This window comes from Neopelma chrysocephalum, unplaced genomic scaffold (genome assembly GCF_003984885.1).
Source record: "Neopelma chrysocephalum unplaced genomic scaffold, ASM398488v2 Primary Assembly neopelma1_59, whole genome shotgun sequence".
Taxonomy (NCBI): Eukaryota; Metazoa; Chordata; class Aves; order Passeriformes; family Pipridae; genus Neopelma; species Neopelma chrysocephalum.
This window is the reverse complement of record NW_020897714.1, coordinates 21,514,370-21,541,790: the sequence shown is the minus strand read 5'-3', so window position 1 is coordinate 21,541,790 and position 27,421 is coordinate 21,514,370. Positions and strand designations below refer to the sequence as shown.

Below are 27,421 nucleotides of genomic sequence, written 5' to 3'. Positions count from 1 at the left end.
TTTAGTACTGCATAGTTTGAAAAGTCAAGACACTTGACATATCCAATAGTTTTATTATTTTTTTAATATTTGCATTTTTTTAAAAAAAGGAAATAATATATCTATTACTTAAAACAGTTAGAAGAATTTGTATGTCACTGAATAAAGGTTGGATGACCTCTAAAATGTGCTGTTAGTATCAGCTTATGAGTAAAACCACCTGTTTTGCTTTTCACTGGTGAACACCACGTGGCTGAAATACAGTAAAAAATGTGCTGCTTTTCAATTCTACTATATCAAAACATACATAGAAAATCTTTCCTTTAAGAATTAAAAAATCAAAGCATTAAAACATCATATACTAAACCATGATATTGATTCCTTTTCAGTCACAGAGAGGAAACAATTATCAATCTAGCTGATTTTAAAATAGCTATTTTTTCTTATCTTTTCTAATTATCATAATTTCAGATATTGATTTTTAACAACAGTGGGTAATCAAAAAGACTCCAAAACAGTTTAAAATAACCAAATAATTTCTTTTTAAAATTGCAATACAATTCTATCTTACCATTAGTTTTCCCTGTTTATGCAATTTCTATTCTGATTAATTTGCCTACAGCAAAATACTCTTCATGTTAGTTTTTCTCTCAGGATTTCATATATTTGTTCACCTTATAAGACATGGATGTAGACTGAATTATTTAATTCAGTAGCTCACGTTTCCTCAATAGAAGTTTAGAAAGTATATTTTAAATAACTTAATTTCTAAATGTCCCATTTACATTTTTTATATTTTAAGAGAATTACTTTATTTTGATATCAGGGTAAAATTACATGCCTTGCAGCACAATGTTGTAATGGAACATGAAATTTGCTGTAGTGGGGCCTTACTCTTATTTGTCTGGGGGTATCTTTGGAGGCAATATCTCTTCTGAAGGAGAAGGGAGGTGTTAGTAGAAACACGGTATTTATTTATGACTCCCAAATGGGCAAGGATCCTTAAAGACAGACAATAAAACGAGGAAGGTTTGGGGTTTTTTGTTTTTAAAATTAAGGGATTAGAAATTAATTTATCTTTAAAAATTGTAGTGAAGGTACAAACATCAACTTGTTAATTTGAATTTTATGAGAACCTGTGAGAGGTATGAATTTCATTTCGCTCTGATTCTACTGAGAAAGTGATGGAAGAAATCTGTAATGAATGACATATGACTTCAGACTCTTAATAGGGCCAGAATTCAGGACTCGACTCTATTGACTTTAGTGAACTTTCCTTAGACTCACAGTTCATGACAGTATTGTCAAGGAAATTATTTAGCACAATTAGCTACATTAATAGTAAAATTATAATTTCACTATTACAAGTCTCCTTCTATGTTTTGTTCTAGATTTGTTGCCTTAAATAGGTTGTGACCAAACTTGCAGGAGTTTGTAATACATGCTTTACATGGGAACATGAGAAACTTCCACCTACCTTGGACCTGCGTGGGTTAGCAAGAGCCCGTATTTCAGACAGAGGCATTGAGAAGACAGGGTAGTGGTTCTCTCTGTTTTCTGGGACTGGAATTAGGGGGCAGGCAATGCTAATGAAAGGCAGTGAATTTAGAACTGATGGAACAAATGCAGAAATGAATTTGTCCCACTATTCATGTGCAGAAGACATTATTGTCACAGTATATTAGGAAACCCAAATGAGAGTGAGAGTTGATTTTATCTAGCTTCCTTCTTAATAGCCAGTTCTACCAGATGCTTCCTTTGCACTGATTACCAGCGTTTCTGCAGTGCAGATAAGAGAATTAATCCACCTGAAAAGTCATCCTTGTTTTGAGGGGGAGGTGAGAGAGAGGAGAAGGTGAAGAGGAAGGAGTAGGAAAGCAAAACAAGCCACTTGTCCATCAGCAAGACCAATAATCTGTGAAATCCAGAACAAACTAGAAGTTTCACCTTAGAAATCATTGTACTGCATGCTGCTTTCCAGCCCTGGAGTTCTTTCCAACATTTCTCTAACAATGCCCACACACCAACCAAGAAATTTCCAAACTACTGTGTCACTTTTTGTCCAGCCTCTGTCATACACTTGCAAACAGCAGGAGGCAAGATGTTTTGAGAAAACCTACATAACTCTATTTGAATTCTTCAGGATGGTGGTCAAATTGCTGTTGTCAGTGTAGCTCTAATTTTCATCTGGAGCCAAAAGAAGGCATCATCCATCCTTCCCTTGACTAGTTTTTTGTCTCTAAATACATTAGGTAGCGGTTGGCTGGATTCTACCAGAAAAAAATGTGGGTTTGGTGTTTGGTTGGGATTTTTTTGGCCTTGTATCCATTGAAGATTATAAGAACTTGCGCTGTGAACTGATAATGTTCTTACTGAGCATCATGCTTGCTCTTGTGACTTTTTTCCTGGATGATTTTAGAGTTCATAGGGTTTTAGGACAGGAGTAATAGTTTTGCTGGTCTCCTTTTCTAGTGATGAAGTATGCTACAGAGCCATACTTCAGGCCACAGGGGCCCTTTGCAGTCTTCTGTTCTCATCCAGATACCTCCAGGCCTCTTAAACCTGCATTAAATTGTGAAAGGAAGCAATGACTCACAGCTGAGGATTCCCATGATCACTATGCTTCTTGGGGCGTTTCTTACCCTTTTGGAACATTTTATGATCTCTTCCAAAAAAAACTTTTATATCCTAATATAAAAATTATCAGTAAATTTTATTTCACTTTCCAGTTTTTTAAACACTTTTCCTCCTACCACTTCCACACTCCACATATTAGTCAAAAGACTCAAGGAAAAGGGAATGGTACAATCTTGCATTCAATAATTAAAAGAAAAACACCCTCACATTATTTTCTGTGTACTGTGCATTGGGCCAGATTAGCCAAATTGAAATAGGGATCTGGAATAATACAAATAAAGGCTTATGAAAGTTTCAATTTCAATTCCATTGGAAAGAAGTCATGGTGCTACTTGATGAAGTGGAAGGATTGCTTATCCAAATTTTCTTGCTTAGTTAGAAATGTGAATGTGTAGACAGTTCATATGAGATAAAACAAAATATTCACACTAGTTTTTGTACTTCAAAAGCAGTATTCAAAATCCATGATCTTCCCAGCTGAAATGGATTTATCCAGCAGCTTCTTTTCTTATTTGAACTAAAATTCTTACTCTTCTGTTAAAAAAAAAATGTTTAAAAAAGAGCTACTTGTTTTCATTGAAATTTTCCTTGGGGAAAATTTTTTCTTTTTCAGTCATACCTGCTCAATGAGAACTCTGCTCCTATGTTTCTCAGAGGGTTTTAAAAAATCCCACTGTTTTAAAAGCATGGAATACATGCTAATGAGCCTGAATCTCATTTATAGCTACATGTAAGAAAGAGACAAGACAGCTTCTTACTATAATTAAATTCTAGCTAAGGCCAAATCACTTTTGAGAATAGTCAGAATGTGGCCTGCGAGGGCTACAATGGAGGAGGCTATTCCTCTGAAAGGTGTGGAGCTAACCGAACAAAGGGAATTATTTTATCCATATAAAGCTACTAATAGCATGTTAGCTGCTTTTGAGATGCATGCAGGCAGCACTGGAAAGTAGAGAGTTCTTCAACTACCTCCACAGTGGAAAGAAAAACTTAACTCCATTTTTAAATAAACACTTCAGAAAAAGGTGTGCTAATGCAGAGGCTTCACTTTGGGTTGTTCCACACAGAGTGTTTAAGGCAGGATGCTCAAAGAGGTGCCGAGCATAGCTCCTATTGTCTCCATATCTTGCCCCAAGAAGCAAGAAGTCCCTCAAGCTGTACCTCAAGTCAGGCCACCGAAGTTAGAGGATACCACTGAGAGCTCAGGGAAAGCCACAAAGATACAAACAGAACTCTACTCTGGAGGCTTTGAAATAGAATTTTGAAAATAGAAAGATGGAGCTGTTATCAAAGAAACTTACATGGAGTTTTGGAAGAAAAAGATTTGTTGATATCTCTGGGAGCCAACAAATATTGTTTTTCTTTGATGATCCTTCTTTTAATATCTTTGAAGGCCCCTTCTGTGCTGAGAGTCTTACCCATTTGGATTTTAAGAGTATTGGATTTTAAAAGGTATGAGTTCATTTTAATCTACAGTGTTGGTCTGATGGGGACTGATAAATGAACAGGCTAAAAAATAAGAAGTGCTATTTTCCCTTTCCTTTTCCATGTTGTGCAAAGAGTTCTGGGATCAGACCCGAGTCAAGAGTTACAGAAAACATTCCTTGCTCAGTATAGAAGCCATCAAGTGCTTCTCCCAATCAAAATATAAAGAATAGGGATATTTATTATTTTCTGCTAGTCAATTATCTGATGAGGATATATAGTTAAAATGCACAAGGTAGAATAAGGTACCTTTATGTGTAATGCTGAAAGTTTGTATTTCTAGATCCCCTCTATTCCTATACCATGTGCAATTCTTTCCATCTAATAGAAAAGAGAAAGTTTTCAGAAAATAAATACTTTAGAGAACACCTGATGAAAATGAGAAATATATTGGCTGACAGTTGGTCCACTGGCAAAAAACAAAGTAGCTCTGTGTTCTTGTACAGAGAATTGGTTTGGGGAGAGACAAGCTCTAAACCTGTGAAAAATTTAGTTTTGTTGAAAATCCACTTTTCAATGGGCAATACTTTATGGGAAATGATGCTTAAATATTTTTTTTTTGAGTAAATTCAAAGTCCATCATTCTCCTACTTTGTATTGAGAGACAGTTCATGGAGGATGTTGGAGAGTCTTGAAGAAGGATCTTCAGGAAGCAAACATACCTGAGGAGGGAGATATAAATTGCAGCTTATTATCTAATTGTCAGTTTGTGTTATTAAAACAAATCCTTACATGGGAGGAGCTGAGTAAGGCTGGCTTGAAATGTGTCTGAGGGCAGGTAAAGCCCCTGCTCAAGGGTGCTCACTCCTAATGCAAGCAAAAAACAGCTGGGGGAGGGATGGAAGGGGTGTGGAGACTCTAATATTGTGTAATTTAGATATTGACTTAATGTCTGAGGGAGTGTCACATATCCGGGGGGAATTCGGTCTGGTTAGCACAGGTGAAAGCCAGCCGGCAACAGGTCCTCGAGCCTGAGGAGCGGCAGCCGCGGCCACTCGGCATTCAGGCCCCGTGTGCCGGGGGTTTGTTGCACGCCGGCCGTTTGTTTGGGAAAAACAAATGAAAAACACAATTTAAAAGTGATTTGAGATGTGTATGTTGGTCCTGTGCGCTGAATAAAAGCGGTCCCTGAAAGGCAGGGAGGGAGTGTGCAGCCCAATAATTAGGGGCCCATTGTCATGCAGATGCAGAAGGGGGGCTGCGCTGGGGGTCCGCGGGAGCTGCAAAATGGGATTTCCTGACACTCAGGGGAGCGGCCGAGCGGGATAAAGGATGTTCGGTTAGCACAGCTTCCCTGTGTGTAATGGGAGAAATGCTGTGGCGCGGAGGCTGGAGACAGAGCGTTCCAAAGTGGGGTGTTATTTGTGCACCTGGGTTCACGGAACAGCACAAAAGGCCTCCGACAGGGTCTCGTGTTCAGAGGAGGTCGCTCGTAAGATCGGCTCTCTTAAGATTCAGCGTCCTAAAGGCTCGCTTAAATAACTTCAAAAAGTTGATTGCATGAAGAAATTAAACTTGCAGTGTGATGTACAGGCATAGTGGTTTGTCTCGTTGTTTAGGTATCAAAGTCTTCTATGCTGAAAGCTTTCATCAGGGACAAAGTTGTGAAAATATCAAACTGCGTTTGATACAACAGTGTTTCCAAAGAATATCCTTCTGGAGCTGCTGATTGTGCTTTACCCCAGCTTTCACCTAGGAATATTTTCTATGTTTCACAAAACACAATTTAATAGGAATTTTTCTAAACATACTTTTAAATTATTTTAAAAGAACTAATACATACTAGGAAGAATCCAGTATTTGAAGTTTTATTTTAATTATCTTTTTCTTTGTTCATCTTTTATCCAAATTTTTGTAAAGTCAGAAAATCAGAGTTACCCTGAAAGCAGTTAATGAGGAATACTATCAGATAAATTATCTGAAAAGGAATAAAGTATATTACAGAACATACACTTCTCATTCAGAATCAATCTTTGTAAATTTATAAACAGCTAGTACATATCATATGTTAGGATTAAACAGTGGATGAACCCCATTAGTTTAAATGCCTTATCTAACATAAAACTTAGGTAAGGCAACAGTTCCCTTAAAGCAGGTCAAAGTGTTTATATGTCCTCACATGCTGCTAGAGATCTGAGTTGCTTTTTCTCCATATAAATTTATCCTTTTCAGTGTCATTATTCCTAGGCACCACTCTGCTCCTGCTATCAGTGATGTTTGAAAGGTTTATTGCCTCAAGCAGTATCTACAGATGATAGTTTAGAGAGCATCATTATTTACATTTCCACAATTTAGCCGATATTTTGAGAGAGCTTTAATACTTGAGAACATTTTAAAAATATTTTTTAATTATTTTGATTTCTTTTAAAGAATTCCTTACCATTCATAAATAACTTTTAAAAAAATTACTTATCAGTTCATAAATGCCTGGGAAATTCCCATTGAAATTACATAGCATTTTTTTTTGTTTCTTAACAGATGAGGAAAAAGAAAATAATAGAGCATCAAAACCTCACTCGACTCCAGCTACGCTGCAATGGTAAGATGCCTTTTAAAAAAATCAAGAAAATCTGTTAGTGTTGTTTCTTATGCATTTTCCGGAGGAGGAAAATAGAGCTCTTAGACATCTTATACAGTTCTAAAGAAACTTTCACTGTAAGTGTTTAATGTGCTATTAGTATCCTGTACAGCATTTCTCAACAAATGTCTTACTCTTAAGGGATTTGTTTGAATAGGGGAAACTTCTGATATAGTTTAGAAGATCTACTTGGCATATTTGTTTGCCACCTTGCCAGATGGTGAATTGTGGTTTGCCATCATTGTTATATTTATTACAAAAAGAAAACTAGTACTGAGAGGTTTTTTCAAGACTCACATTTGTTTCAGTGTCTGATAAAGCCCACCTTTACCAGCTATTTTACCAAAATGGGATCTATGTAATAAAATGAGCAAACGTAAATAAAGGCATTTCGTTGGGAACTATTGTTTCTTTACACCTATTTGTATCACAAAAGTCCCATTTTTCAGAATTCAAGAAAAGTGACTTTCCTTGAACAGACACTCAACAAAAGGAGTGATTACAAACAGAGAGAAAATTATTAAAATTATAGTGAAACATCATAGCGATATTTTATTATTTTTTCATTACTCACTCCCACAACTTCCACACAGTTCAAATTGGATAATAAAGAATAAAGAACTATCTAGGTAAAATAAAAGAGCAAGAAGGGCTTGCCAGGCCCAAATTCAGAACAGTGTTTATTTTGCAGTGAAGTCAGTTAAGAGTCTTTTCCACAGGAGCAAACAATGTTGTAGCCAAGAAGCCAGCATTAATTAGAACGTGCCAACAATACTGTTCCCAACAGAAAACATGCAAATACTGTAAACAGTCTTTTGCCAAATACTTTCAAGCTTCCTCAGTCATAAAGGTTAGTAAATCCCTAAACTCCTGGGATATTGAGCCCTGCTGGAATGTACTGTGCACACTTAATGCTCATTCAGCAGCATTTGCAATAAAATCCTAAAATTTTGAGTCTGAAAAGGCTGCTTACATCTTCTTCCCTTCTCTCTAGCTAGTGTAATGGCCTACTACCTCTCTGTCGCACTAGGTTTCTTACATGTTGAGGTAGGTCAAACATTCTCCCCTTTGACTCTTTTGGAATATCTGCAATTTCCTCCGTTCATTTTCCACCCAAAATTCCACAAGGGAACAGAAAGCAAAGAAGTTTTAACATTTAAAATCTTTAGCTGCTGTCAAACTGAATTATAGAATTGGCTAATTTATTAATAGGTCTGTAGGTAAAAAGATTCCCAGCTTAGTAGCCATACCATCAAACAGTTTTCTGATGGTTTCCATGTGCTTTTCAACATATGTACTGCAGCTTTGAATTTGTATTTCCTGGAGGACTTTATATTCTAAACAAAATTACAAGCTCAAAATTTAGGGTCAAATTGCTGAGTAGTAAGCTTACTTTGTGTGAAGATGTGGAGTTTTCTCTGTTCTGGAGTATCAGACATATTAGCATCCAGTTGTTTGTACGGCAGAAACACCTAGCAACACATGGGTCGGTAAACTGTTCAAACAGCACTGCAAAAGTGCTTCCTGTAGGTTTAGCTTTACGTGTTTGACAGTTTGGTCTGCTCAGGTGTTGTGGTTTAACCTCAGCCAACAACTAAGTATCACACAGCCGCTCGCTCACTCTTTCCCTTTCCTGCTCCCATTGGGATGGGGAGGAGAGCTGGAAAAAGATGAGACCCATGGGTTGAGATAAGAACAGATTAATGATTAAAATAAAAGTAAGATAATAATAATAGTAATGGTAATGAAAAAGGGAGTAATAAAAACCAAGAAAAAACAAGTGAGGCGCAATGCAATTGCTCACTGCCCACTGACCATTGTCCAGACTGTCCCTGAGCAGTGATCGGCACCTCACAGCCAACTCCCCCTGGTTTATGTTCTGGGCATGATATTCCATGGTTTGGCTAGGTCAGATCAGCTGTCCTGGTTATGTGCACCCACAGCTTCTTGTGCAGCTCTTCACTGGCAGAACCTGGGAGACTGAAAAGTCCTTGACTTAGGGTAAGCACTACTTAGCAACAACTAAAACATCACTGTGTTATCAACATTATTCTCATACTAAACCCAAAGCACAGCACAGTGCCAGCTACTTGGAAAAAAGCTAGCTCTATGCCAGCTGAAAGCAGTATCAGGCCTCACACCAAGTATTTGAACAGTCAGGAAAGACAAAAAAAAATCAACTGGATGTGCCTTAAGCAAACATGCATCCTACCTTCTTACAAGAATCTCTGGGCCAGATTCAAGAGGTAGAAGTGGTGGGGTAAATTAGTGACCAGATTTCAGGACAGAGTATCAAACTGCCCTTGTTCTGGCAAATGGAAGCTTCACAATCATCTGCAGCATCTGGTGTCTGCCAAGTTAAAGCTGGTCATGTTTTTCTGTTAGATGCTTCTATCATTTACAGCTAATGAAGGCAATAGAGTGTCAGAGAACAGAAACAGAGGAAATGCCAGTTGTAAGGAAAAAGAAGAGGAAGAAAGCAGGGGAAAGTAGGGAAAGTGTAGCAAGACATAAGGGAAATAAGTCCATTTTGTCACATGGTTCACACTGCCATCAACTTTATTAGTTATTTCTTGTCTGGCATTCTGGCTGAAAGGGGCAAACAATATCAATCCCATGAGGATCTATCCTTAATGCTTGTGCCTCTCCAAAGGCGAAGTATGTTGAACATTTTAAGTGTGGAGGAGGAAGAATAGCTGAAGAAGCCAAGAAGCGTGTCTGGATGGCTGTCAGCCTGGCTAAATATCCTTTTCCTGGAAACAGGAATGATGCTTTTGTTTTGTTTTGTTGATGACACAAAATGAAGTGAAATGCCTGGTAAATGTAGCATTACTGCCAAATACATCATAATTGGGGAAACTACGCAAGCTTGAATTTAAAGGTTAAGGCATGAATATAGCAATATCTAGTATCCTGTGCTTATTCCACATTCCTGTGTTCGTTATCATCTGTAAAGCTATGGCTTGGCTCTAAAATGTTCATGATTATTTCATTGGTAAACTGGTTGACCAAAGTGCAAGTGTGGAACTTTATTTAATTTTGGTGTGTGTGTATGTCCGCTTCTCCAAACACAGAATTATTCAAAGTACAGTCAACCTAATTTCATGCAGTTTTGTGGCTTACGGTGTACATAACAGTATTGTGAAGCTAAAATCAGCAAAACTATTCTATTTTCTGCAACAATTATAAAAAGAATTAAAAAAGAGGAAGGTAAAGCATTTGAGGGTAATGGGTTCTCCCCAGATTACTACTTCCTCAGAAATTGTTGTACTGCATCAAAATTAATCGGTTCTGGAATCTTTTATGTGATTAGCAGTGGTTAACATCACAGTTGTTCTGTGGTCTTGATATAAAAAAATAAATCTGGAACAAAACTACAGACCTGATTCTGCTATAGAATAATCTCATTTAATCTCGAACTATATGAGTGTATAAAGAGGGAAGTAGTAATAGGGACAGATAAAATTGTCATTCCTGTGGAAGTATTAGGGGCTTTATTCCTACGCTGTAGTGGCACAAAAGGTCTCATTGTGAACTACTGGATTTCATGTAGCTTTATTACAACATTCAAAGTGTTTATATATATATATGTATATATACATATTCTTTCTGGTAATGATTTGTTAGGTAGAAGATTGCGTTCATTATCTTCCTACAATACCGTAGAATGAAGCTGGATTCAAAATATGATAAAGTTGTTAAATAAAAGACAGGAAAATAAAAGAAGTGGAGCAAGATGGGTTTTTGATCATTAAAAAAAAGTTCAGGTATAATGGGGCATTGTTCAGTGTCAGACTAATGACTCTCTGTGAAAGAGAGGAGAAAAAGAGAAAAATTCATCAGATATGAAGAGAAATAATTAACTGCTTTTCTTTCTGTCCTGTCTTGGTCACGGAAGCTGACATTCCAATTAGCAGCTATAGTATACAAACGAACTCTCCAGGTTTTGAAAGGAGGTTTTGTTAAAGCGCTATGAATTTGAGGAAAGATGCCATGATGATATTTCTGTAGAAACCAAGGAAGAATAGATGTTTCCCATACAAACGGAGTCCATTCATCTGGCCGGATATCTTATTAAAATAGTTTGCAGTCACAAATGATCACGATAACTGAAATGGAAGGTAGGTAGGTCCTGAAAAAGGCAATGAAGAAGAGAAACTAGATATTTGGAAGGTGTTCTACAGCTACAAAATGATAGGGGATCATCTGCTTTAAAATTGGAGTTTTTTGAGAATATGTATTAATTTTTTAATACATTTAAGAGGAAGTTACACCTAACTTCTTCTCTTACTCAGAAAGGCAGACAAGCACAAAAACATACATGTTTGCATATGATTGACACTATGGTTGACAAGATTAATTATGGCTTAAAGTTAAGTGTGTATGTAAATATCTCTTGAATATTTTTGGATAAGTAACAAAAATTTCATTTCAAAGGAATGTTTCTTTAATCTATAGATTTATAATGAGACCAGTTTCAAATTTTAAAGATTAAGCATGTGCCTACTCATATATTTGACACATAATATAAAATTTCATAGTTTCATATTTGCATGTGCAAATAAATAATAACTTCTAAAAGGATGAGGAGGATGTTATTTCACTGGGGTTTTTTCAGCATTGTGTTCAGATCATGGATTCTCTTTTTTTCCACTTTGTCCACAAATAATAGCAAGAAAATATTTTACAATAAGATTTTGTGCACACTCCTGAGTATTTGCCAATAACTTGCTTTAGCCGCATCTGCTTCCTCAAGGTAAGCAATTTTGCAGCTGGACAGGAGTGAAAAGAGTGTCATGAACCAAAGGTGACCTGTTCTGTAAAGGAGGAGAAAATGTTTCCCCTCAGGAAACTTTTACTGTTTCGTAGTTGTACATATATTTGTTTACTGCAGGATGCACTGAGAACTCACAGCCTATAGTTTTGACAGCAAGTATGAACCATGAAGCAAGTAAGTTTTATGGAAATGAATTGGAAGGAACACTTAGGAATAAAGCAAATTTAGTAGACAAGAATGTTTGGTTGTAAAAGATGCAGTTTTGTGTACTGTTTACCATACAGGACATCCAACATACTTGCAGTTCTCTCTGTTTGATATTTGCTTTTTAAGGCTGGAGGAGAACTATGAGATCGCTGAAGGTGTTTGCATTCCTCGAAGTGCTCTCTACATGCATTACTTGGATTTCTGTGAGAAAAATGACACACAACCTGTTAATGCTGCCAGCTTTGGAAAGGTAAGTCTAAAGCAGCAGGATGACACCTTAAGCTCTCACTTGGTTCATGTGCATTTGTATTATTGAAAGTAATTAAATCTTCCATTTGAGATTGAATGAAAATGTTTTGAATGAAATATCTTATGTGTTCAAGTTATTGGACAAAGGCTAAGATTTTAAGTATTTTGATGGTTGGAATAATTTCTAATCATGGCTAAGCTCCAAAATACTTCAGTCCCAGCCTGTGGGACTGTGACATGGTATACAATATTGGCAGTTAAAGCTGAATTGGAAGTTGAATACAAGCCAGTGTAAACACATCTGCATTGTGACCTGCACTGCTTAAACAGATATATAACTTTTAAAAACAGAAGGGTAAAATACCAGTCATTGAATTTTGGAGCATGTCTAGCCTATTCTTGTAAGCATGAATTAATAATATCAAATGATATGGCAAATTCACATGGTGGAGTACAATGCCTCCAGATGTGAAAGTCTAGAAAGCATCTAGCTGCATTTTTGTGGCATTGCAGGTACAGACTGTCAAGTTATCTTTGCACTGTGATTCCTGCTCTAGTAAAAACCACTGCGGTTAATTCCAGATTCACAGTGGAGGTGCATTCCTACCACAGACACACCTCTGCATCACCCAGGTATGAGCAGAAAAAAATCTTATGCTCTACACCACTAGCATATGTTAACAGCTGGCTAGAAGGTTCATATTTTGGATTTTCTGGCCAGGTGAGGTTTTCCTCTCAGTGAAAAATAGGGTGACATTTAAAACTGAAATTCTAATGTAGAATGTATTGCAGGTCTTTAAAACTTTTAGGCTGTGAAAAAAACCAAAGTGTAGAGTTTGCCACTGTTTTTTAAATGCTTACAAGCATGAATCTGAAGCCAATTGTCCTGTAAGATATTCTCCTTTAGCGTTTGCAACATTTGTTCTGTAGAAGTGCTGGGTATTCAGAGGAGGAAAAATGTTCCCCGGGTAAGTGCCTGTGTAAAGAGTAGGTGAAGGAGAAGAATGTATTTAATGGGGTGACATTTCCTGTAGTGTTTATATAGGTAGGTAGTCTAGTAAGGAAAGTGAAGTGTACCATGTTGTAACATTACTATGTTTGTTGTGCCTTGAAGACCTGCACAGCTCAGTAGAATCTGTGTTAGTTTTCTGTTTAAAGACAATGTGTGTGAATGAAGTTGCTCGTTGTACATATTCTTGCTACCAAGTGTTAAGTGTAGTGGCAACGTTTAACTTAGGCACAGTGAGAACAAGAAACAGACTTCGTGTAGACTAACACATTTGGAACATAGCTCAAGTTTACACAATGTTAATTTTGCTGCTGCTAAGAACTTCTGTAAATTGTAAGGTGTAAATATTCTGAAATTATTTCATCAGAACATAAATTTACCGGGGACTTACTCCACAATTTTTCGGTATAGGGCAGTTTTGTTACACTGTTTAATACTTCATCCTCCTCTTCTCCTGCCCCTCACACACCCGCCCCTGTTCATTAGTAGGAGTACCTTGACCTAGCAGAGCAGGTACAATGACTTCCATCCAAAAATCATGGTGTTCCAATGTGTTCTTCATATGCCATCCAAGTGTTTCCCACTTGATTGCAATAAAGTTCTGAAGCAGTGATGCATGAAACTTCTTTTACTTTGTTGTGAAGAGGAAGGAAGCCACACAGAATCATCATAATACTGTCTCATACTAGTACTTCATGTGGCCATTACTTTTGCATCTGGGAACTGATGCTTATGCGCTGGTGTGTCCAGGAACCTCAGACAACATTGGGACAAATATTGTAGTGAAAGAGGCTTCTGCATCTTCAGAACCTGGAGCAGACCCCAGTGGTCCTTTCCAATCTGTTACTCCTAAGAAAATGTACTGCACAATTATGAAGATCTGTAAGGCACACTTCCACTTCATTCTATCAATAGCTTGCCATCAGCTTCTCCTTTGGAGCAGGTACATGGATGCAGTTTTAGCCAAGAGAGTTGTTATTATGTGACTTAAATACCATCTTGGAAATGTGCATTGCATATATGCCTTGGAGGCAGTAGAAGCAGTGCAGTAAAATAGGTGCTATTTAAGGGGTTCTGCATTTAGCTGCTGAAACAGAGACCCCAGACATGTTTGTCCTCATTGGGAAACATCAAGAGCCCTGCAGCTGTCATCTCCTCCAGAAAAAGGAGTTAGTTGTTCTGTGAAATTGTAGACAGTTCGCCTTTCAGTAGACCACATTGAATTTATGATTCATCTTTGAACTTTAGCTCTGTGGCCAATGTTAAAAATTTAGGCTTTTTCTTTAACAGACTGGCAATTTTTAGAAAGAGAGAGGGAGTTCAGCACATTAAAACAAACTGTAATAAGTAACATCCTATGTATTGTTACATACTCAGTTACCTCTCACTTAACAGAACAGTGTTGATTTCACTTTTAAAGCTACTACAGGAGACATATGAACCTTATCTGAAAGTGTTGCCTCCAGATTAAGGTTTTGTAGACAGCACTTCAGCCCGTGTGTTCTTCTTAAGCCTGATATAAGTCAAATATATCCACAACAGAGTGTGGCAGGGAGAAGAGACAACTTGTTCATGAACTGCTGCACTAATGAGATTTCCTATCATCTCCTATGTTCCCTAAATCCATAGCCTTACCTAAATCTTATGTAATATCTCCATGTTTCCCTGAAGTACATTCAATCATTTCCAGGTCCCAGTCACTACATCAAGATCTTACTTCTTTCAGTTTTCTCACACATCTGCTGCACCTTCTTTCTACATTATTTTTGGATTCCCTCGTGTCTGTCTATTTGTCTATCTCATTTTTTCTCCCCCCTCCATGCAGACAGTTGGGCAAGAAGCAGCACATGGGGTGGCTGATTCAGAGCAATAGAAGTGTTGACTGGTTGCCTCATGCTCGTGGTTGTCCAGTCAGGTAGGGCCAAATGGATCAGCTAAAATCTGAGATTTCCTTCCCTGTCTTGTCCTCAGCATTAACATCAGTATGTTCTCCCCACTCTTCAGCCAGTATTTTCTCTTGTACTGCTGGGACATGGACACCAGGCACTTGGTAATATTGCATTAGTGAAACCAAAATTGTTCCGGGGGTGGAGAGATTAACAAAGAGACAGTAATATTTTGTAGACTGATTTCTGAGGAAATCAGGCTAGTAGCAATTAAAGGAATAAGAAGAGCAAAGAACAGAATTACTGTATAAATAAACACCTTTAAAAAAGCAACCTGTACTCCTAAACCACATAAAGTACATATGAAATTAGGAATACTCTAGTATGGTTATTAATGTGATATATTCTTATATGACAAAGTAGTTGTAACTTTAACTTGTTAGCCAAGATTTTACTGTTTTAGTCACCCAATTAACATGTGAAAATTACAGGAAATTTTATTTATACTGGCATTTTCCGATCTGCTATGCTACCTAGCCTGCCATAACAGTACTCGTCTGCAAAAGGCAGGACCAAGGATTCTTTTATATACCTTAGCTAAATAGTGACTAGGGAGGGCCCTGTAATTTGCTGGTTACAGCTCAGCATCAAGTTAAGACTCCAGTGTTAAGCTTCTGCTCTTTCTGTGGACCGCAAAGTGTGTTATATGCAACAGGATCATGATTTCACATAAAAGTGAAGCAGAGTAAGTAAAAATGTTCCATGCAAGCAGTGAAAAGACAGGGAGGTACAGTGAGGCAGGGCAGGTATGTCACTGAGTTATTAACAATTAAATGTTGCATATGAGAACAAGCTCTCTCACAGGGAACGTGTTTAGACTGTGAATTAGTCTTCAGGCAGAAGGAGTGAAAGCCCTGTTGCTGAGGTCACTTAAAAAGGACGGCAGCCTTGTGCCCCTCAGCCCTGTGCTGCAAATGCCTTGGGCTCTGCTCCGGGATCTTGTGGATTTGGAGAGCGGTTTAAGATGTTTCCAACTGAAAGTTCTGCCGCTGCCTGCAGCAGGGAGTGCAGATGTATGGTTTGTGGGTTTTTTTCTGAGCAAAAAGTTAACATAAAACACCAGTGATAATAAGTGAGCTAAAAATTGCGGTGATGGGTGATGACTCTGACATGCCATTCTTACTGGGTTTAATTGCAAAAGCTATATCATTCTGTTTTGGGGCCTTCAGTGAATCAAATAAAAAACAGGAATGTTTTGAGCATTTCCAAACCCCTCAGTAGCTATGGTGTATGGATGGGTGCCATAAGGCTCTCCTGGCTGTACCATACCGAGCTGTTCACTGGCAGGTTTTTGAGCTTCTCTGTCACTTTTATTTCCAACTCCAATTTTTGTTCTTGTTTCCATTTTGACCCTGTATGTACATTGTTTTCTTAATCAAGACCCCTGAAAATGTAATCTTCCTCATCTTCAACAACTTCTCCTATCCTACATGTCCTCAGTTCCCTGCTTTAAATTTACTGTGCAGTGCTAAGTCCCCTGTCTGACCCTGCCATACCTCGCACGCAGAACAGTAAATATCTCCTGGTGAAACTTCCTTTGCATCCTCATAAAGCATTCTTCCCACAACTCCCATATGCCCCCTGGAGGTTAAATACTTTCCTCTTCGGTTTTTCTTTTTTTTCTTTTGGGGCTTTCCTGATGTCTTTTCACAAGCAATAATAAATAATTATTTGAAAAGGAAAACTAAGAACGCTGACACTTTTCAGGGTGGTTCTCCCCCAACCTGAGGTCCCTTTACATCTCTCTGGCAGCATAAAGAGGTTTAACGTGGATGCTCACACAAATTTATTGCTTCCTGACTGTCTTTGCTGTAAGTGAAAATTAGATTCCAATAAACACATTTCACTAAATAAAGGGCGAAGTCCACAACCAATTTGTAAGATTGGTTAGGAAAGAACTTTTTTTTCCTCAATAGTTTGCTTTGCTCCAGGGAAGTACAAGCTGTACCAGCCAGATTCTCTTTTTATCACGATGTACTGTCTCTAAACCCAGAAGTTTTGCCAGCAGGACTTCTGCTCCAAGCATGATTAAGATTAATAGGATTTACACTTTCATGCTATCATACCATATGATTTTAATGTTTGAAAAGGACAAACAAGTCCTTTATTGACACCTCTTAATAATGACATTGTGATGAGATTATGTTCTGATTTGTCTTTTTATTGAAATGTACGCCCCAGGAAATTGCCTGTTGTTCATAGGGAGGTACTTTCCTGAAGATGTATTTTTTATTTCTTTACTCTCAATTTGCTCCTAAGTAGCCTCAATAGTAACTGGTTTAGCAAAGCCAAGTTTACTCCTAGTGCTCTCTTCTGATAGACTAAAGTACCGCTTGCTTTATTATGAACAATTTCTACAATATTGAATACAAAAATAGAACTGGGGAAAAATCAATCTAAATCTGAGAATGTGCTTTCTGTTACTGCATCGAATGACTAAATCGGTCTGTCAGTGCTACCTGAGCAGTGCCTGCTTTTCCTTCCTCCCTTTTTAATAGCTGAGGTTCCTGACTGAAGGACAATTGACAACAGTATGGCTTTTCTTCCCAAGTCAGAATCTTCTAGGCCAAGCTCCTCTGATGAGACCATAGTAACACAAACACTGCACAAGCAAGCAGTCATGCTGGTGTGGGGAATGACAATCCTACAGTGTAGTTGGAAAGGTCTTTGGTTCCTTGGCTCTGCTTCACTGATCCCTTGTATTATTGCAGGTTGCTGACTATTGTCATTTTCTCCAAAGCTTGGAAAGTAAGGAAACCAGTAAACACACCTCAGTTTCTCTGGAGTGACTTTTCCTTTCCCAGTGCCCTATAGGAATAGGATTTTTAATGGCTTTGCAAGTTCAAGCATCTGGCTTCCAGTTAGGCTTTGAGCATGAAGCAGAGTGGCCTGGGCTGCTTTACCTCATGCCTTGTCAACACGACCCCGAGGCTGTGCTTACAGCACCGGGTCTGCCAGAGTGCAGGGGTCCTGGCGCTCAGCCTTTTCCCACAGATATGCTGGGTGATGGCAGCGAGGGGGCTGGCACTAGTACAGAGCAAGGGGAGTTGTGCAGGGCTTTAGGTCTGCTTGGCTTCAGCAAGTCAGCACCAAAAGTGGCTGCAGCTCAGCTGAGGATCTGAGTCAGAGCATTTGATGTCTGCTGTTTTGCTGGGATGCAGTAAACTGTTTGATCATGCCTTAGGCTGAGTTCCATCTGGCCAGAGGAACTGCTGAAGGAGGATATTATTGTACATAGATGAATCTGAGGAGAGGTCTCACAAGCTTCACTAAAGGGTCCAGTTTAGTCAGAGTTCCTTACAAAATCTGATTTCCATAACAGGCAGAACTGGGCACAGGCATCAGAGAAAGTGCCAACAGGCTTTTCTGCCTTGCTTTGCAGTATCAGTTGAGATGTATCAGTGACAGAGACAAGTTCTTATCCTACAGATAGACTGTGCCCTAATCCAAAAATCGTGAAAGTGAGTGAAGGGAAATGGGAAGGTTATTGAATCTAAACAGAGACAGATTTGTGATCAAGAGTACATTATGGTCTTCCCTCCTGGCCATGCAAATAAGCAAGGAAGAAGTAGAGAGGGTATAGACACAGTCACAGCTCTTCTCCTTTTCTTTACATGGTTTGGTGGATTTGAGAGATGTGAATTGTATTTTGTAATGGCTACTTTGATTATGCTCTTTCCTTTCTCATTGGCAGAGTGCAGTTATTGGGTTGCAAATTAGTTTGATTTTATTTCATTACTCTATGAAGTTCTAGAAGCATGGGTAGAATTATTTCAAATAGAAAGGAACAAGAGTCATGAAGAATAATGTCCCTGTAGATCAGGTGCATTGACAAAATGATTATGCCCTTTGAAAAGCAGAAATTTAAATTATTCTAGGGAAAAGCCTTCTAAAAGCCATCCTCTACCTATTGTCCCCAGAGAAAAATTTAGTATTTTGACATAAGAGGGAAGAAAAAAAATTACTTTGGAAATTTCCAGACCTCTGGTTTCTTCTATCCTTATTTGTTTGCATAAAGACAAGCACATAAGATGCTTTATAAGATTTCCACCCCCCCCAATTTGTTTTGACATCTCATATCATAGACAAATTTAGATGGAATAGTTAGGAAACAAGAAGTTCACAGTTTGATAGTGAATGCAATGAGGAGTGATGGGTCACAGTGTAGTGATGAAAGCAAAATATCCCTGCCCATGGCAGAATGTTCGGAACTAGATGATCTTTAAGGTCTCTTCCAACCTAAGCCATTCTGTGATTCTACAATTCCTCATTTTAAAGCTGGGCCTGGCTCTGCTTGTGTTGGAATGTTACAGTACTGGAGATGTGAGGAGAGAGGCAGTGGCAGAAATTACAGCTGGCAGTAATCAGGTTGAAGGAATGCACCCTTGCAGCCGCTTGAGGGTTACAGAACAGCTCCTGAAGCTTGCCACGTCTAAGGGTAATAGATTGTGCAGACTGTAACACAGACCTGTGCAGAGGAAGTGCATTTTCCTAGCTGTTGCTCATAAAGCTCTCTCTGTTTTACGTGAGTGCTCAAGTAACCCGTTTAATTTTTATTGCCTTATTTTAAGAATGACCAGAAATACAAGTAAATAGATACTTAATTCAAGTTTATTCAGACACCCCTATTGGGTTTAAAAAGCTGAAATGGGATAAAAATCCTGTTAGCTCCAAGATTTGTGCAATATATATTGGATGTTGTACTACCAGTGTCGCAATCTCACTATGGGAGAATATGAGAAGATCTTTCTTTCCTGCATTCACTTTGGCTGTCCCATACATTCGGAGTGTCAAGGTTACTGCCTGTCAGAGAGAAAAATGTCCCCTTCTGTTCTTACCTGCACAGACATTCTGAAAATCACGTTTCAGGATTGTCTGCAAAAGGGTTAAACAAATGCTCACTTGGTTATACTAGTCCCCTGAAAAGGTGTAAACTATATATATATATATGTTGTTCTATAATGTAATGAATTCTATCTGGCTTTTATGTGTGCAGTAGGCACTCACCAGAAGAACTATAGAGCTGGGGAAAGATAAGTCTGTTCTTAATATTATTGTTTTTATTCAAGAAAGGCATAAAAGGTCTTCTGTAGACAGAAGATAAGATCAGGTCTTAAGCAGAGCACAGAGAAAAGAGAGGGAGAACACATTAAAGTTTAGTAACTGAGAAAAACATTGCAGGAGCATTGGTTTCTAAGGCTAATATAGTAGGGATAGAAGTTACTTCCATGTGAAACTCCTGGTCTACATCTGTCTCGAAACCAAAAGGCCGGGTAACATAAAATAATGCCTAACAGTCAAAACTGCCGTGTAATTTAGGTGAAATTTCACTTGGAAAATGTAAAACCTGTACCTTTTTACTCAGCAGATCTTATAGGGCAGCTGGAATTTTGGTCACTTTGGAGAAGTGTGAGATGAAATTTCAGTTCCACTGAAGGACAATGGCAAAAAGGTCCGTTCACTCCAAAATTCCCTTGGATACCACCCATGAGATCTTTTTACCACTGCTTCTGTTAAGAAGCCAGAGCTTCTGTGAGAAAAGGGACTGGGCCCATTCAGAAAGCAGCTCAAACTGCATGATCTGGTCTTGATTCATTTGCTTGTGCAACTTCACTGCAGTAATGAAAGGAAAATGACCCAACTTGGTTTTCAGATCCAAACCTGAATTTTCATGTCTGACGATTAGAATCCCCTTCCCTTCCCATAAGATGGAAAATTTAACTCATTTCCTCTGTAGGTCTTTAAAAATTAATAAACATTAAACCTATGATGACACATTTTATAGAGTGACTTTTCAGGCTGAAAATGATTTAAAAATCAACATTTTGGACCCTTTGCTTTTTCCGTTGATTTCAGCACACAGTGAACTCCACTTTGTCCTGCCTTTACCAGTATCATTGCACAGGGATTTGCATAAACATAGCTTAATATAAACATTTGTATGAACAGATAGTTCTCTTAGTACTTGACTCCTTTTATTCTGAACACAAACATTAATATCTGTGCATATGAGTACAAGCACCTAGGTATGAGTATGCCATGTTATACCTATTTTACATATTCAGCATTACATAAAAAAGTCCTGACTCTTTTTTTTTCAGGTTTGCTAGATTATTCTCTCTTTTTTTTTTTAATTATTGATAAATGGTATTTTAAGTGATGCATACTTTTTAGATGTATTCTGAAAGGTGTATCTCATTTAAAATTAGCTGGATTTTAAAAAGAAACAAAGAAAAGAAAAAGAGATCATCTGATCAACTACTTCATTATTATTCTCTTTTCCTTATCACCTCTGCCCTGGTATGTAGAAATTGGCTGATTTATTTAAATCCCAGGAACTCACACGACATTTGGTTCATAAAGTAGCATTTACAGTATGCATTGTAACACTTCATTGCCACTAGAAAGACTTGAAAGTAATATGGGTTCATTCTGTTCCAAAAGAAAAAATAGAGTAAAACTATCTCTAATATTAAGTTAAATGCTGAAAAATCAATTTTTGGAGAGGAATGGTATTTTCTGAATGGCAATTGCCACCAAAAAAAACCCCTACCCAAAAAAACCCTACACAACCAACCCTAAAATAAAAACCCTAGCCCAAAAAAACCATCCTCAGAAAGTAGTTCTTCAACATTGCCTTTTTTCCCACAGCCTTGTGGAGCCCCCAACCCTGTCTGCAGAAAATGAAAGAGAGAGGGGTGGGATTAATGTGTAATTAAAGGGAATTTGGAAGGCTGAGATGTTGCGGAATGTTAGATCAGTAGCTGGAACAGCATGTGGTGTTCTTTAGGCAGGCTTCATTGAATCCATACAAAAAAAGAAAGAAGGGCTGCTTGCCTGTCTGCTCATTTATCAAACAGCTAGGCTGAACTTTCACAGCTCCACAAAAGTGTTTTACTGTTTGCTGAAGTTTTGCTCCAGAAATTAAAGCTGAACAACCTAGTGACTCTGAGTCTATGCTGCATTTTTGACATCAGCCACATCTTGCAAAGCTCTTGGAAACCAGCACAGGTCAATTTTTACACGATACGAAAGGAAGATGATTATACCTTTTGCTAAAAAAAAATAAAAATTACTGAAGAAATGGTCGAATATGTGACATTGTAATGTCTTTATTTATGTAGCACCTTTTGATCCAAATACATGTTCCAAAGCTTTCAGTCATCAATCAGGATTAAATATTTATCACTGTGGTAAAATGGTTAATGGAGAAAAAAATCTATATTATCTAATCAATATAAATTGACTTTTTTCTAGTTGAGCAGTTATATTCCATCTTGTGTGTTTGCTTTTCTTTAATCTTAGTTGGTGTTCCCACCCAAAGAGGAAGCATTTAGCAATTTAAATAATGAAAGCACAATTAAAATGGATTACAAATTTTAAAAGGAAGAAATTCCTTTGCAAGTGATTCTTCAGGGCTTGCTGCAGTCTTTCTTGCATGACTGTTCTCGCAGAAAAACTTTCCTCCTACTTCAGACCACACTGAGAATCAGGTTCAATCCTGTCAGGTGCTGAGCATCTCCTTTCCAGCAACTACAGCAAAGCTTTTTCATCAGGATTAGCCTGGTTGATAGAGGCTCTGATGACTGAAGGCACAATCTACATTCATTAATCTATTTCCTTAAAAGCAACTGGCACTAAAGAAGTTTAGTTTTACGGTAGCAATGTTCTTTTAATATCTGCTGACAGACTAGAGTCTGGATTCTTGATAGTGTCCTGCTGGTTTTGAGATGCACTTGTTTTCCATAGAAGATTAATTGATTACAAGTATCTTTACAAATGTCACTGAGAGTCTTCCTTGGTAGAAATGGTGCCCCTGTCAAATACCAAAATCTTTGCGGAGAATCATCTGTCAGAAAAAGAAGTGTTTAATGGCAGGTTTGTGAAGGTCCATAGAGAACTTTGTCGATCCTGCAAGCTGACAAATAAACAGTAGGTCAATTCTCATTACAATCCTCCTTAGTTTAGAGGCAGAACTGATTTGAGATTTTTAAGGAAATATGTTCTATTCCTGTAACGTCTGAAAGTATTTAAATTAATGGTAGTTAATGGAGTTATACTGAAGTTTAAAGTCTCTTTCCCCTCTTTCAGTAATGGAAAAAATTAAAAGTTTTATTTCTGATTTCTCCTGCCATGTATTTTGCTGACATTGCTGTACAGTTTCTCTGCCTTTGTGTCTTAAAAGTCCATATTAAATTAATAAATGCGCTTTTCCGTTTTTCCTAATATCAGTTCTATTTATTTGCAGATAATAAGACAACAGTTTCCACAGCTAACAACAAGAAGACTTGGAACCAGAGGCCAATCAAAGTAAGCAGTGTATGGTATTATTATCACCTTGCACAGGGCCCTATCTGGCTCTTGCTTTACTGAATAGAATAGTAAAAGAACAGGGAATAATTTGTCCAGCTGGGGACTTAAAACCAACTTTGAGGGAGGTTTCATTGTAATCTTTACACTGTCTTATTGATTCAGCAGTGATCCTGCAAAGGTGGTCTAATGGAGGCCTTTTACTGGTTTCATCAGCAATATTTTCCATGTTGTTCCTATATTGTTTTTCATCTCAACTCACTTTACACAACATAAAGAATATTTACATCCAGGAGTACTGGAACTACTGTTGGAGGCTGGGAAATGACAGCAGGTTAGCATCATGCTTCTTTTTAGGGGACCAGTGTCAGAATGCTGTCTAGAATGTAGGTAGGAACATGCATTGGCCTAAAATGAAATTGTCCACACACCTGTATTTAACCTCCATTTTGCCTGTGTAATGAAATCCAACATACCTTTAAGTGATCAAGGAATTAAAATTATTGCCTTACCCAAAAGATTATACTCCCTGAAAACAGTTCATCCTAATTCCAGAATTAGAAACTGATTCTGAATGAAGTATGCACTTCCTTGACTCTTTCCAATTGTTGACAAGATGTGATTCTACCAATTTATGAAGATGATACAGTAATGTTTTTATATTGCTTTTCTGCTTGTGGACTCCATGAAATTTTTCTAGTGGAGCTTTGAATCTTTTTTTGGCAAATGTAAGGCCTGAAAAATAATAATAACTACTTTTCTTGATTAACCTTCACAGAATCCTACAGGGTAGCATAAGAGCAGTGTCTGTAGTTCACAAGCAGAAAACTGTGGAGAGGCAAATGAAAATCTGAGATGGTGTGTTCACAAAATTTGGTTGCTAAAGTTTCCCTTTCATGACACAGCCTAGAAACATAATGCTGTGAAAGAAATATGCTATTAGAATTGAACTTATATACTCAAGCTAGAATGACCCACTCTTTAAAGGAAAAGAAAAACTAAGATGCTAAAAGTAATGCCATTAAAAATAGCTCTACTCTGCTCTTCTAATAAGTTATCCCTGCCAAGCTGTATCTCTTTGATGGGACAAAATGTCCTTTCCCCCAGCTTGATATTTTCTTAGTTTTTATAAGTAAGCTTTCTTTCTCTAGAGCAGACATATTAAAGCAGCTAATTGAAGATTTGAAATCCATTCCCAAATGCAAATTCAGAGTTAGTGTAACATCACTCATAAAAGCCACCAAAAATCTCTCAGGTGGAAATTCTGGGTTAGTGCAACAGCATATTAGGAAAACATGATAGGTCCAGAATCAGAGGATTAGGGTTTAGCACTGAATATAAGTTTCATGAAGATTCATAAAGACAGAATGACAGTGTGCACGAGTTGCTTTATGGATGCATTCATATGAAAGTACCCACTGTCAGCCATCATATCCCTCTGACATCAGCTACAACTTTGTTATTTGTCTTCCCATTTAATGAAAGGAGTGAGCACTGCTGTATTTCCAAACTGGAGCTCCACCTGCAGCTCCAGGAGTCTCTCAGAGGAGCAAAACACTCCAGATCTGCTGACTAAAGGTGTCTTGCACCTCCAAAAGCTGTCTCTTTACTCTCAATGAGGCTAAAAATCAATGAGACTTAATATCTCTTGCATAATTTCCCCCTAAGCTGTCTGCCTGTCAGAGCAGCTTCCAGGTCACATACTCCTTTCATACCACTTTTGCAACTGTTCTGCTCCCTATATAGCAAATAAGAAGGGGTTTCTGTTACGCAGAGAAACTACATGCATGCTGTACTTCTTTAGGATAAATACACTCTGTGGTAGACCCAGCACAGCTGTAACTGAGCTCTGGTTTTGTTTTCAGAAACATCTGACTATTTTCCAATTAAGTGTTATGTAAAGAAATTACTTTAGACATTAACACTTCAGTTCCTTTGTCACCAACTGTGCTGACCGATTGCAGCCAGTATGATTTTCATTCTACTTTCCTGCTACTGCCAAAGGAAGTTCTGCCATAGAAGTGGTTGAGATTATCTGACTTCACACTGTTCTGCCTTCAGTCTTTTTATAGCACGGCTGCCTTGTAACATTACAAAGTTCAGAGCTACAATGGTGCTATACTCCTGGCCATCAGTTGTGAGCCTTTCTTCCTTGCAGCTGCGTTTATTGATGTAAGCATGCAGCTGTTCTCTATCTTGCTGAGCTTAAATACAGTTCCACCACAGGTGAGCCATGAGAAGGCAGCTAAACATAAAAGCCAATTTCTTTCTGTACTGTAGTCTGAAACTCTTCCATTACGTACACAAGATGTTAGTTAAACCTATGGAAGCTGCATGGTTTGAAGGGAATTTTGCTTCTTTCTTTAAAGGAGTGCTGCATGAGGGGAAAAAGCATTCCACAGAAAAGATTGTGTTGTCTCCATGTTATTATTCTGCATATCAAAGTTTCAAGCCATGTTTATTGGATTAAGTTGTTTTGGGTCTTTTTGTTGTTTTTATTTTTCTGATAGAAATACACAAAAGTGCTTGAAAAAGACTCTATGTAAACTACTCCAGTGAGTTTTGGTCATTTGGGATGGTAAAATTACTGAAGGAAGAATCTATCTAGAAAAATTTTGGAGTAAATTTAGCTATTGCTGTGTATATGATTTTGAAGCTACACAGAAAACTCTTTTGTGTAGTTTACTGCCAAGTGCAATATATCAGGAATTAAATAATGCACAGTGAAACTTTACTACATTTTCCAGGCTTTTTTTTTTTTTTGACTGATTTAAGACAAAACTTGATATGAGACTGACCTCTGTTTAAATTATACAAACCTCTCAGTCCATCTAGAAATTTAGCAGTCCTGTTTGCTCTCACTTCTTCCCTCTGCCCCCCCTTCCCTCAGCGATTTGTGGTGCTACCTCCCTGTAGCATTTCCTTTTGGCTTCCCCTACCCCAGGTGTAGCACACAGGACATACAGAAGTTCTATGGCTCTTGTGTGCAGTTTATGCATGGTAGTTGCCAGGGACCAAACTGGGGTGTTACTGTTCAAGCTAAAAAGCCAAACTTCTCTAGCTGGTGTCATAACCCCAGTGTTAGCAGAAACTTACCATTAGTTATCTGTGACAGGTCACAAACAGTCTGGAGCCTGGTTTCTGGTGTAGGATGCATGTTTTGGCCTAAGCTCTGATGGGCATATTTGGAGCCAATAGTGTGGCTTTCTAAGGTATTGAAGTCAGGAAATCCCTCTCATAGCATGTCAATTTAATGCTTTAATAAATTTCACTTGGATTATTCGTTACTGAGTTCAAAATAGCTTTTGTTTTTAAAGGAAAATATGGAATGTCCTCAGTGGGCATGGCAAGGGCATCATGTACTAGAAGTTTGCTACAACTCCCCAGGCCTCCTCTCACCCCGTCTGTGCTGGTAGACAAGACTAGATTTCTAGCTCTTTGCCACCGTTTTCTGATGGGGATTATGACATGCACTGATCTGTGGGTGAGTGACTGTGGTTGAAAAAGGAAAAAAAGTCACCCGAGTCAGTTTAAACTACCGTCACTTAGATGTTACTCTTTCATTAGTTTAATCGATGAGCTTTGTAGAACCAGCCAATTTGCCTAAAGCAAATTTGTGTCTATTCAAGTGAACAGATCTGGTGGCAGAACTTTGAAAGAGTAACTGACTGGAGAGTAACAAACATCCAGAGATTATAACTTCTGGTGCCATCATAGTGGGATCCAGAAGACAATGTCTTACTGTGATCTGATAGACATAAGGAGAAAAGCGGAGGATCATTGAAAATTCTGTCTAGGAAATTAGGCTGATGCAAAAGTATACCAGCAATACAATCTTGTGATGCCTTTTGCAATCATTACAAATCTAGCTGATGGGTTAGCGGTTCCTGAAGCTGAGAAGCTGAAATAAAAGTTAGGAAATTATGGAAGGACTAAGATTACCTTTGATGCTTTGATGCAAGAGTTTTACTTGGTAATCACTACTTCCATCAGCACCTATAATAAAGCTGAGTTGTAGCATAAACTGGTGCCATAAGACTGTGCCATTTTTGTTGCACAGCCACACTGTCTAATTCCCATCGTGGTCTGCTGAGACAGTTAGTGTTGTATAGGTACTCAGTGACCTAAGCCTAGTGCTGATGTAGAGTATGAAGGGAATAATTTGAATTGTACATTTCCTACCATTCATTGCTTTCCAGCACAAGCCTTTCTCCCCCTCTTTTCTTTGAGGTGTTTTCAATTTT

At 38.0% G+C, this 27,421-nt stretch overlaps 1 protein-coding gene across 2 annotated transcripts in view; it reads left to right on the top strand.

Moving 5' to 3' along the window:
- The window catches only part of RFX4 (regulatory factor X4), a 92,389-nt gene that overhangs the window by 20,161 nt on the left and 44,807 nt on the right, over positions 1-27,421 (top strand). Inside the window, exons 3-5 of one of the 2 annotated variants that reach the window (XM_027680833.1) lie at positions 6,580-6,640; positions 11,790-11,913; positions 23,116-23,177. In XM_027680833.1, coding sequence (XP_027536634.1) covers positions 6,580-6,640; positions 11,790-11,913; positions 23,116-23,177 — 247 coding nt within the window. Of the gene's footprint in view, positions 1-6,579; positions 6,641-10,709; positions 10,801-11,789; positions 11,914-23,115; positions 23,178-27,421 lie in introns of those variants that run through there. The other variant, XM_027680834.1, reaches the window with a different exon arrangement.